The sequence below is a fragment of the Ambystoma mexicanum genome, chromosome 5p (genome assembly GCF_040938575.1).
Source record: "Ambystoma mexicanum isolate Mex_15411 chromosome 5p, UKY_AmexF1_1, whole genome shotgun sequence".
NCBI lineage: Eukaryota > Metazoa > Chordata > Amphibia > Caudata > Ambystomatidae > Ambystoma > Ambystoma mexicanum.
In genome coordinates, this window is record NC_090930.1 from 1,346,902,398 (window position 1) to 1,346,914,234 (window position 11,837).

Sequence of the window (11,837 nt, forward strand, 5' to 3'; positions counted from 1 at the left end):
TGTACTAAATTGACTCGCAAATGTATTAGCTTCATGCTGACACTTTTAGGCCTGCTCTCCTCTGTTATTCGTAACATGTATAAGCTCCATGATAACATTCCGTAGGACTGTTTTTCACCTGTGATTTCACCTACCTCACCCATATTGAACTAACCCCTGCCGCCTCTTAGGCATAGACTACTGCCCTTCACACCTACCCTGGTTACTGTACTAGACCAGCCTATTGCCGCCTCCAGCCTAAATTGCCAAAGACGCCGATTCCATCAGCATGTTCACCACACACCACTACCTTAGAGCGCTAGGCACAATATTCTTCTCTAGCATTTTCTTGTATTATGCTAGGCCTTCTCTCCTCAATTATCAAGACCCTTTCAGTTTAATTAATCGCACCATGACCAGCTTACAGATCCACACCTGTTGTGACACAACACATGCACCTACTCACATACCCAACTGTCACACCAGACGCTCAAGACTCAGAACACGCACCATTCCTATGCATTACCCTGCCCTTCCGACGTCCGCCTCGCACAGAAACACTAGACTAGGCAATCGCATTTCAGTGAATCACACCGCCCACCACTCTGGCAGACATATCCCTACTTCGAGTACCACACTGCCAATCAATACTATGCCCGTGCACAATCTCCATATTAATCCATCTAACCTCCCACTTAAAGGCACCAAACCACCAAAATCAGAGAGAAACATCCAATCACCACATTACAAATGCGCCCTGTTCTCGAAGTAAATGACCTCATCCTAAGTCAAGACCTTGACATTTTAGCCATCAATGAAACATGGCCGCATGAGGCTTCTGCCCCAGCCATTACATTAGCCTTACCAGTAGGTTATTCCAGTCTCAGACAGGATAGACCTTCCAAAATAGGAGGGGGGTAGCCCTAATTTTCAAAGACACATTAGCCTTTAGGCACATCCCTCACTCACCCATGGGAGGGACACGCAGACATCTTATTGGCCAAACTGTCGCTATCACCCAAAAACACCTTAAATATTCATGTGGTTTATAGGCCCCCCCGACTCCCGGCAGATTTCCAGGGGCACATCTCTCACCTACTTACTGAAAACTTCAAAAGGTCCACCAAAACCCTACTCCTAGGCGACCTAAATCTACGCCTCAAAGACCCCAATGATAAAACCGCCATCTCACTCAATAAGGACCTCACAGATCTAGGATTCACCCAAAATGTTCTGAGCCCTACCCACTCCAAAGGCCTCCCCCTTGATTGGGTGGTTGATCACAACTGTGCCTCCGCCATCACCGCTAACACTGCTCACCCTTGGACGTATCATAACTGCATACAATTCACCCTTCCCGCAGCCCCCAGTTTCAAATCTATCACATCGGCCCCTGCCACACTAGCAAGAAGCGCCAAACATACGGCGGATAACCTCCGACCCTACCTTGACCTTCCTTTCCTAGCACCTCCGTTCTCACAAGACCCCAACATCCTTGCTGCTATATTCAAGGACACTCTAACTAACGCAGTAAATTCTGTAGCCCCTCTTGAGTGCAAGAAAGAAAAAAGTCGTTCCACGCAAACTCCTGGTTCACAGAAGAGCTCCATACTCTGCGTGTTACCAAATGCCTAGCTTTCAAAAGCTGGCAAGCGAACCCCTATGATGCCTCCAAAGAAAACTTCAAAACAGCTGCCTCAAAATATAAAGTTGCTTTATTCAATGCCAAATACGAAGCTTATAATCGCTGTATATCCAACGCCAACTCCCAATCAAAAGAACTTTTCACAATCTTTAATTAACTCATAGTTCCTCCTATTTGCAACGACGAAATCGTCAAAGATGAAGCATGGTATACAAGCAGCTATGCTAAAAAAAAAAATAGAACTCCTACAAAACGAAATTCAAGACCATTATAATGCTCTACTAAAGCAGAACCAACATACACAGACCCTGCCTAACAACAAATCCACCAACTTCCCTAAATTCGTCTTCAGACATATCAGAACCTGAAGTTAAAGACATTCTTAAATACCTTAAACCATCGCAATGCAAGGCCGATGTATGCCCACCCATGATCATTAAGGAATGTGCCGAGCCCCTTGCTCCACTTCTGACCACCTTCATCAATGCATCTTTCAAATCTGGCATCGTCCCGGACAGCCTTAAAGAGGCCTGGGTGCGCCCCCTCTTAAAAAAGCCAACGCTAGATCCCTCTCAGCCCAATAACTACCGGCCCATTACCACCGTCCCGTTTTTCCTCAAAATACTAGACAAGACCGCCCACAGTCAAATCCAACTATACCTGGAAACCAACTCCATCCTAGGAAAAAGACAGTCTGGATTCCGCAAAGGGCATGGCACAGAAACTGCCCTGTTGGACTTAAAAAACCAGATCACTCAAATCTTAGACAAAGGCAAGCCCACCCTCCTCCTACTGCTGGACCTCTCAGCATCTTTCGATCTTGTGGACCACAAGACCCTTACTGCACACCTAACACAAGCAGCACATTTTTCAGACCAAGCAGCTTCATGGATCACCTCCTTCCTTGAAGGTAGAGCTATGAAATTTTTCACAAACACAGCAAATGCAGCTCCCACCATCATTCATTGCAGAGTCCCACAGGGCTCATGTACTGCCCCTACTCCCTACAATCTCTTTACTAAGCCTTTGTACATATGAGCAAGACGCAAGAGCGCTACGCCAAATCTACTCCACCATCCAAGCATGGATGGCTACAAATGGCCTGTGCCTCAATGGGGATAAGGCAGAGATTCTTATTCTTGGCCAAAAGAATACTCTAGCCAAACTAGACTGTCTCTACTCCAATTCAGCATTGACACCTGCATCACCCCAGTCCTATCTTCTGTCAAGACACTAGGGGTTCACATTGATGCAACACTGTCCATGAACAAGCAAGTCAGCGCTATTGTCTCTGCCTCAGCCCTAAGCACCAAACTCATTAATGCCATAAAGCCCTTCGTAACCAAGGTCAATTGTCTCTCTATAGCCAGAGCCACCATAGGGGCCAAGCTTGACTATTGCAAAGCGCTCCTAGCTGGCACATCTATAAAAAACATAAATAGACTACAGATCAACCAAAACAACTAATTAAGGGCAGCCTTAAGCATCCCAAGAAGAGAACACATCTCAAATGCTGGGCAAGCAGCTCAGTGGCTCCCAGTCAAAAACCCCATCACCTTTAAAATCCTCACTACCACGCACAAATGCCTCAACCTCAATGCTCCTTCTTACCTCTCAGACACAATCTCTAGATCTATCACAGCTAGGCCCACCAGAACATACTACACCAATCAACTCACCGTCCCACGCATCAACAAGGTTAAAGCAGGTGGTATAGGCTACCTAGCACCCAAGCTTTGGAATGCACTGCCTACGGCTCTTAGAGCAGAAACTTCTCTCCTTGCCTTTTGTAAAAACTTGAAAACCTCCCTCTTCAAATAACTATTCCTCTCCGAACAACTCTCCCACCGTTTCTCAGCTTTCTTCTCCCCTTATGGCTTGTGTAAACTGTTCGCTGTACAATAAGTATGTCTGTTTCTACACTAAGTGCTGCTCTCTCATTGTAACAACCGCCACGATGCCCTCGGGCTGTTGAGCGCTCTACAAATGTGAATAAATAAATAAATAAATCTGGGGGGAGATTTCAATGTCAAAATGGGTTGTGGCTTGCCAAAAGATCTTTACGAACCCATGGAGGAACAAGTGTTAAAGGTTTTGGAACCTCAATTGGAGGATAACAGGGTTTCATTTATTTATTTACATTTATAAAGCGCTCACACAGCCCGCAGGCATCGAGGCGCTGTTACAGGAATTGTTTGTTTTTCTTAGTTGCGTAATTGTGTTTTTTTTTTTGTCTTAGTTACGTATTTATAACGCGCTTAAACACCAGGAGGTTTCTAAGTGCGGACCCGGGGATCGAACCTGTTGCTGCTTCGTGTCGTCTTGCTTCCAAGACGCGCACGCTGCCGCTGAGCTATCCTCCCGGGAGGGTTTGTAGGAGGGGTCTTCAATTCAGTGCCCGACTTATCGAATGGGGCTTGCGATCAGCGAATGGCCGCATCTGTCCGGACATCCCTGGTAAATGCACGTTTAATAATCACTTGGGATCCTCTATTATTGATTATTTTTGTCTAACTCTCGACCTATGGAAACTCATTGTAGGTTTTGAAGTATCAGGAGTGGGGAACAGCGATCACTATCCGTTGGTCCTAACTGTCAAAGGCCTGGTTGAGGGGGTGTTCCCTGTGTCTGGTTCACTGTGTCAAGTGGACAGTGATGTTGTGTCTCTCAGAAGAATTAAATGGGAGAACATCCTAGGCTCTGGTTTGCAAATGAAAATATAAGCCACCCAACAAAGTGCTTGATTGGGAATAATGGATAAATCTACTAGCCTTAGGGAAGTGGTGGGTCTCCTCATGGCTATCCTGGAGGCCCCCTTTGTTTTTTTTCAGTGATTCCAAGACAATAAAGGAGTGATTGGAAGCCGGGCTGGTTTAACCAAGCCTGTAGGCTGTCAAAAAGGGCCATTTTAGATGATCTAAAACGCCCTGCGGTGGACAGACGTAGCATTGTCCAAGCATGTGCTTACTTTCGCAGGACAATTGAGCAAAGGAAATTGGAGCTGGAAGATATGGCCTGGGAAGAATTTCAAGAGGCTATCAGGTTGAATGATGCAAAGTGCTTTTGGTAATTTGTAATGAGCGGGTCCTCTAGTAAGGAGAAACAAGGTTTACAGGGTACTCACGTTGGAGCAGTGGATTGGGTCTCCTATTTTGGGACTTTGTATGATGATGGCCGTGCCAGAAAGGAAAAGTTCTCTGGGGGCGTAGCTTTACGATTTTCCCTGGAGGAGGTGGCCAAAGCAATAGGGGCCCAATCTCAAAATCAAGCACCAGGCCGGATGCCATACCAGCAGATCTCTTCATGAGCCACATTGATCTATGGGCTCCGGTGTTGACGTTGGCCTTCAATGCCTGGTAAAGCTCTGGGCATATCCACCATCTTGGAAGACGGCAACCATCTTTCCGATTTTTAAAAAGGGAGATGTAACTAAACCCTCTTCATATTATCCCATCTCTCTTTTGGATAGCACCTTCAAGATTTTTGGTCGGTTACTGTTGGGCCACGTAGAGAGTTGGCTGTCGAGGCTGAGATCATAACTGATATACAATTTGTTTCCGCCCTGGTTTGGGCACAATGGAGCAGGTACTGAATTTGTATCTCCTAGTATCAAAATGTGTCTTTTGCAAGGGCAAGGTAGTTTACCTCGAATTCATGGACTTAAGCACGGCTTTCGATAAAGTTGATCATGCTAAGCTGTGGGCCGTGCTTGAGTCTATGGGTTGCCCTGTGGATATCCTCGGAGTGTTGCAGGAGATTAGCTCAGATAATAAAGCCAATGTCCGGTTTGGACCGGGGGGCAGGTGCACAGAGTGGTTTGATATTGTGTTGGGTGTTCGCCGGGGGTACGTTATGTCCCCCATAATTTTCACCTTGTACATTAATGGCCTGTTGCAGGCTCTGCTGAACACCGGGGTGGACTGCTTTAGAATGAAGGGTAGGGCATTCCCGGTCTTAGAGTATGCCGATGACACAGTGCTTATGGCCAGAACCCCCAGGGCCTTGCAGGCTTTGGTCGATGCTTACACTTCTTTTATGACCAGCCTTGGTCTCAAAATCAATTCTACTAAATTAGTGGTGATGAGCTGCAGTGGAGGTAGAAAGCTCATTAAGATGCGCCCCATAGTCTGCAAGGGGGAAGTTATCCCAAGAGTGGCGGAGTTCGATTACTTGGGTGTTATATTTTTCGGAGACCCTGACAGGTATGGCACATGTAAAAAAACAGTCTCTGAAAATGTGCCAATACCTGGGGGGTCTGTCCCGGTTTTCTGCTAAATGTAAGGGCCAGCACATGGAATCGACACTCAAGGTGTATACTATGCAAGTAAGGGCAGCCACACAATACAGAGCAGCCTTATGGGAGCATTGTAAGCCTGGGGATATGCAGGCCAGGGAAAATCGCTTCTTTAAAAAGCTTTTGGGACTTCCTGGCTCCTCTTCCTGTGCCTCGGGTGCATAGAGAATTCGGAATGACCTTCTGGGAGGATGATTAGGCAGCTGCCCCAAGCATCTTATGGCTAAGAATATGAGGGAATCAAAACACCACGTTAGGTCACTTCATAATTAAAGCTACGTTGAATAGGGAATTGTGGCACAAAATACCCAGGCTGAGGTCCGTAAAGGAGTTGATGTGTAAGGCGAATGTGCCGGTTGTGCTACCTTCTACTGTGATGTTACCACAGCAGGAAGCAAGATTATTTAAGGAAGCAGTAACTAGGGAAATTGTGGTTAAACGTACGAATGTAGTACAGGTGTCACAAGCGGATAGCTTTCACCAGCTCATAAGTGGGACGCCAACCCTACAGCCGTACCTTGTATGGGCCAGGGAAAAACACCAAAGTTGGCTCATTACAAGGGCACGATTTGATTGCTTACAGCAGAGGGGTAATACTGCGAAATGGTCGGGCTATTCAGATGATCCAAGCTGCCCCGTGTGTGGTGCCCAGAATGAAAATTTTAGCCACTTTATTCTGTTTTGCCCAGGCTATGCACAAATAAGAAAATTGACTATTCTGCAAGTCTTAAAATGTACAGACTTGCGTTAGTACAGGCCAGCCCTGACTTTTCTATTAACGACGGAAACGGAATGGGCGGCCTGGGCATTGCTGTTGTATTTGAAGGTTACTATCTTTAAAAGAAGGGGGCTTTTAAGAGGACAAGATGTTGTATTTTAGAATTATGTAATAACGTTTGTTTTTATTGTTACCTTTTTACTGGAATTCTCTTAAAATGTAATGTCCATGCATTTATTTCATATGCACTAATGGATTATGTCTTAATTGTGTGATATGTAATATGTATGTGTTTGATGAATATTTGTATTCGAATAAACATTTACTGAACTGCATTTAAATGAAATTTGATGATAACTTTCTTAAATTGGAAAAGTGGCATCTTTTGGGAAATGCTTTCTCTGCAAAAAGCAGCACATTATCCCCTCCAGCCCCCACCACGCCCCCCCCCAACTCCCTCCATCCCACAGAGATTTTAGCAGATGTTGCTGCTGGAAAGTACGACATTTCTCTCCAATATTTCCACCCATCTCGGAATGATGGTGCTGGAAACTGGAGGGGGAATGTCGGCCGGCTTTCGACACACTTTTCATCATGAGCTCTGAATCAGGCCCTGCATGTTTTAACACGTTACACGGGGACCATAAAAAAGTAAATAAAGGAAATGGTTTGGAAGTCCTAAAAGCTACTCTTTGTGAAATGAATATGAAGGTATCCTTAAAAAAACGGCTCTGTGCATGTTGACCGGAAAGCTACTACACGTGCAGCTAATTCTAAATAAAGTATTATTTTCACAATAAACCACGTGTGTAATTTATGCAAAGATCAGACCCATAACAGGATATCACTCACCACATCTAAGTGCTGACCGGACATTGCTTTTCTGTTTCCCTGCCACTGAGCAGCTCAGTGAATAAAAAAAATCGCTGTCAAGCACGCAGCTGCTCAGTACTGCTGTGTGTGGAGAGCTGTAACGTCTCTTGATCCAATTTTTTTTTAAGACTCGGGTTTCACGTCTAGCAGCAATGCGCGAGTTTGTGCAAAGAAGAGACACTTTTCCGTGGCGCATCCTCTAGTGTTGATCTGGGAGTGCAGAGACACTACTTACTAATCCGCCAACATCGATTTTTCTATCTACACTCAGATGACACAACCTCTACAGATCTAACAAGTGAAACCCCCGTATGCCTTTGAGTTACTTTATACTGTGCTCGAATAACAGCTGCCCAGTGTTGGGGGTCTCTGGGCGCCCCCGCTGCGTGCCCGCGAGCCCCAGCATGCACAGATGGGACACCAACACGTCTGCACGCTTCGGGCTCCCCGGTCGCTCTCCCGCGGCCGGGAACGCCCCGTTTATTTAAGGCGCACGCGGCGACGTGCAACGTCACGCCGCCGCGTGCGTATCCCCTCACGGGGCAACGCCACACTCCTCCTTTTTCGGGGAGGAACAATAACAACACAACACATCAAACATATTACTACCCACACTGGCATGTATAACTCACAAGCCCCAGGCCCCCATTTATTAACAGCCTCCCGGATCCCCTTCACTCCGGAGCCCAGTCAATCGGCCCCAGCACATAGTCTCCGAGGTAGGCAGGTCTCCCTCGCCCAGCCCTCTGGGGGTACCTCCCACCTACCTCAGTCGCCGGACTCCCGGCCGCCCCGGTGTCTCGTGCTGGTGACCCCACGAATTCCCCCCGGGGGGTGTCTTCATCCGGGAGGACCGTCTCATCCGGGTCAGGCGGGAGTTCAGTCCGAGAGTCCCCCAGTTTCTTGAAGAAGCTCACGTTCCGGGTGACGGCCGACTTCCCATCCGAGGCCGTCACCATCGACCCCTTCACCGCCACTACGTCCAGCGGCTCGGGCTCATATGGAAGCGAGAGTTTCCCATGGGGATGCCGGTTCCTAATCAACACTTCGTCGCCCGGTTCCAGCCGCTGCGGACGAAGGCCCCTCCGTAGATTTTCCTGACTGGTCCTTGCCAGCCGCTCCGCTTCCACCCGTTGGTCGTCTATTACCCCGGGTACCTTCTCCTGCACCTCCGGGAGGAGACCTCGGGGGCACCTGCGGAACAGAGCCTCAGCCGGGGCCACCCCAGTTGAAGCATGTGGGGTAGTGCGGTACACTCTTAGGAACTGGTATAACGCCCGCTGGAGAGGCTGACCTTGTCCCTGAGCTATCCGGAACGTCTTGTTTAATGTCCTCATCAGCCTCTCTGCGTCCCCGTTCGCGCGGGGCCACAACGGGGACACCTTCCGGTGGGCCACTCCGCAGCTCTCGAGGAATTCCGAGAACCTCGCGCTCTGGAATGGGGACCCATTGTCCGAGCACAGGGTCACAGGGAACCCATGGGTGGCAAAGATCTTCTCCACAGCGCCCACCACGTGCTCGAATGCCACCGACTCAACGAATTCCACCTCCGGGTATCGCGAGTACTCATCGACGATGGCTAGGAAATGAGTACCCACGGCCGTGGATCCGAAGTCCGCATGCACAACTTCCCATGGGCGGGTCCCCCGTGGCATTACCTCGATCTCAGGCTCCCGTTGTACTGGGGAGGCCGCCTGGCACCATACACAGGCCGCTACGAAGTTGTCCACCTTCTTCTCCAGCTCGGGGAACCACACCTTCAGCCTCAACCTCGCCTTCGTTTTGGCGGCCCCTTGGTGTCCCTGGTGCGCCAGGTTGATGACTTCGTGGACCTTGGAGCCCGGCACCACCAGGCGATCACCCCGCAGCAACAGACCCGACTCCGTGAAGGACAGTTCATCCCTCACCTTCCAGAGTTGCTCGAGGGTCACCTTGGCCTCCTGCGTGCGCCCGGCCACCAACTCCAGCACGGTCTTCCAGGACCCCGATTGCATCGAGCTTCGCAGGATGCGGAAGCATTCGTCATTGGCTGCTGCGGTCTCCAGTTCGGGGAGCGGCATCGCATTGGGGGTAGCACTCTCGACCACCATGCTCACGTGATCATCGGCCTCCTCAGCACACGACTCTTGGGCGGGCCCGTCCCTGCCCACCGGATGCCTGGACAGGTAGTCCGCCGCATTGTTGGCCCCTGGCCTGTAGATAAGGTTAACGCCATATTCTAGGAGGGCCAGCATCCATCGCTCGATCCTGGCTGGTGGTTTGGAGGAGGATCCGGCCATGATTGGGATCAGTGGTTTATGGTCTGTTACCACTGTCACAGGTCTCCCCAGCACATATAGCCGAAAATGCCGGCAGCCCCACAGAACCGCCAGGGCCTCTCGCTCAATCTGAGAGTACCTCTGCTCGGTTTCGGAGAGGGCCTTGCTCGCATAGGCCACGGGCTTCATTCCTCCGTCTCTGCCCACCTGGGTGAGGACCGCCCCAAGGCCAAACGGGCTGGCGTCCACAACAATCTCCGACTCCAAGGCAGGGTCAAAGAAAGCCACGGTGTCCTCCGCTGTTAGTGCACCTTTGATATCCTCGAATGCCGCCTGTTCTAGCGGGCCCCACTGCCAGATAGTGTCCTTTTTCGTCAGAGCCCTCAGAGGTTCCGACCTCGAGGCGAGATTCTTGATGAATCGCCCGCAGTACGTCACCATTCCGAGGAAGCTCCGCACCTCTGATGCGGACTCAGGGGGTCGTGCTGCCTTGATGTCTTGAACCTTCTTGGGGTCAGGAGACACCCCGCCCTCCTTGAAGATGAAACCAAAAAACTCAATGGTCGGGCGGAGGAACTCACACTTGTCCTTGTGGAGGGTGAGCCCCAGCGATTGCAGCCTCTCGAGAGTCCTGGCTAGGCGTTTCAGGTGGTCTGATTCAGTCCTCGCAAAAACCAGAATGTCGTCGCTAATGTTCAGGACGCCCTCCAGGTCTGCGAGAGCGCCTCGGATTAAGTTCTGAAACACCTCAGCTGCAGACGACACTCCAAAGCTCAGACGCTTGTACCTGTAGAGTCCCCTGTGGGTGGTGAAAGTCGTTATATAACGGGACTCTGGGTGGAGAACAACCTGGTGATACCCAGCCCGTAAGTCTAACTTCGAGAAGAAACGGGCCCCTTGCACTTCCGCAATGATGTCATCAATCGTCGGGGTCAGGTGTCGTTCTCTCCTGATAGCCTTGTTGGGCAACCGCATGTCCACACAGATTCGGACAGAGTCCGGTTGTTTAGGTTTCCTCGCCACGACAATGGGGGATACCCAGGGTGTGGGGCCCTCCACCTTTTCAATTACGTCCAGGTTCACCAGGTTATCGAGTTCCTTGTCCACCTGGTCCCTTAGATGGAATGGGATCCGCCTGTGCTTCAGGGCTATGGGCTGTACCGACTCGTCGATGTGGAGCCTCACGGGGTCGCCGTTCATCCTCCCGATCCCTTTGAAGATGTCAGCATACTTGTCGAGCAGGTCGTTGATGTCCTCCAAGTATACTGAATAGGCGAAGCTGACTATACCAAGGGCCTCCGCTGCCGCACAGCTGAGCAGGGTGTTGCTGCTCACCGGAGTCACATAGAAGCGGGCCCTGATCTTCGACCCGTCGTGTTCCACCTTGGCAACGAACACCCCATCGAGTGGCAAGGGCTCCCGCCCACCAAATGCGAAGATACGGGCCCTTGGTGTCGCCAGTCTCGGGGCTGGGTCGAGCGCAGCATAATGTCCTCTCGCCATGACATTTACAGAGGCTCCCGTGTCGACTAGCACAGGGACTGGCGAGCAGTTAACCTCCACGACACACCTCGGCTGTCTTCTGCTCCTTCCCTTGAGGACCTCCATGCTGGAGACGAAGAAGATGTTCTCCTCATCCTCCTCCTCCTCCACTTCTTCTTCCGCCGGGGCCTCCTCTGGTTCCACCTGTTCCACCTGAGCTACCCTCGGCGGGCGGTACTGCCGCGGGGCCCATAGACGGGGCTGCCCTCTCGGGATAAGTACAGGCAGAGTCGCCCTGCACACCCTCGAGAAGTGGTCAGGCACCCCACAGCGTCCACAAACTTTTCCTTTGGCCATGCACTCCGATGAGTGGGGAAGATCATATCCGCATTTCTGGCACGATTCTACCGGCTTCCCCGCTCTGTCTCTGGGAGGTATACCGGGTTTTCGCACCCCTCTGCCACCCCGCCAGATGGCGCACACCTCCTCCGGTTTCGCCGGGCGGGAACCGGCCTCCATTTTGTTGGCTCGAGCCTCCGCCACCTCATGGCACCTCCCGAGCTCCAGAATCCTGGCCAGAGTGAGTCC

General features: G+C 50.4%; 1 protein-coding gene across 1 annotated transcript in view; it reads right to left on the reverse strand.

The window, feature by feature from the left end:
- Positions 1–7,611, reverse strand: part of LOC138481790 (zinc finger imprinted 3-like) — a 435,035-nt gene extending 427,424 nt beyond the window's left edge. The window contains exon 1 of the mRNA XM_069613844.1: positions 7,489–7,611. Within this exon, the coding sequence (XP_069469945.1) occupies positions 7,489–7,512 (24 nt within the window). The 5' untranslated portion in view covers positions 7,513–7,611. The remainder of the gene's footprint in view (positions 1–7,488) is intronic.
- Positions 7,612–11,837: the final 4,226 nt, after the last annotated feature.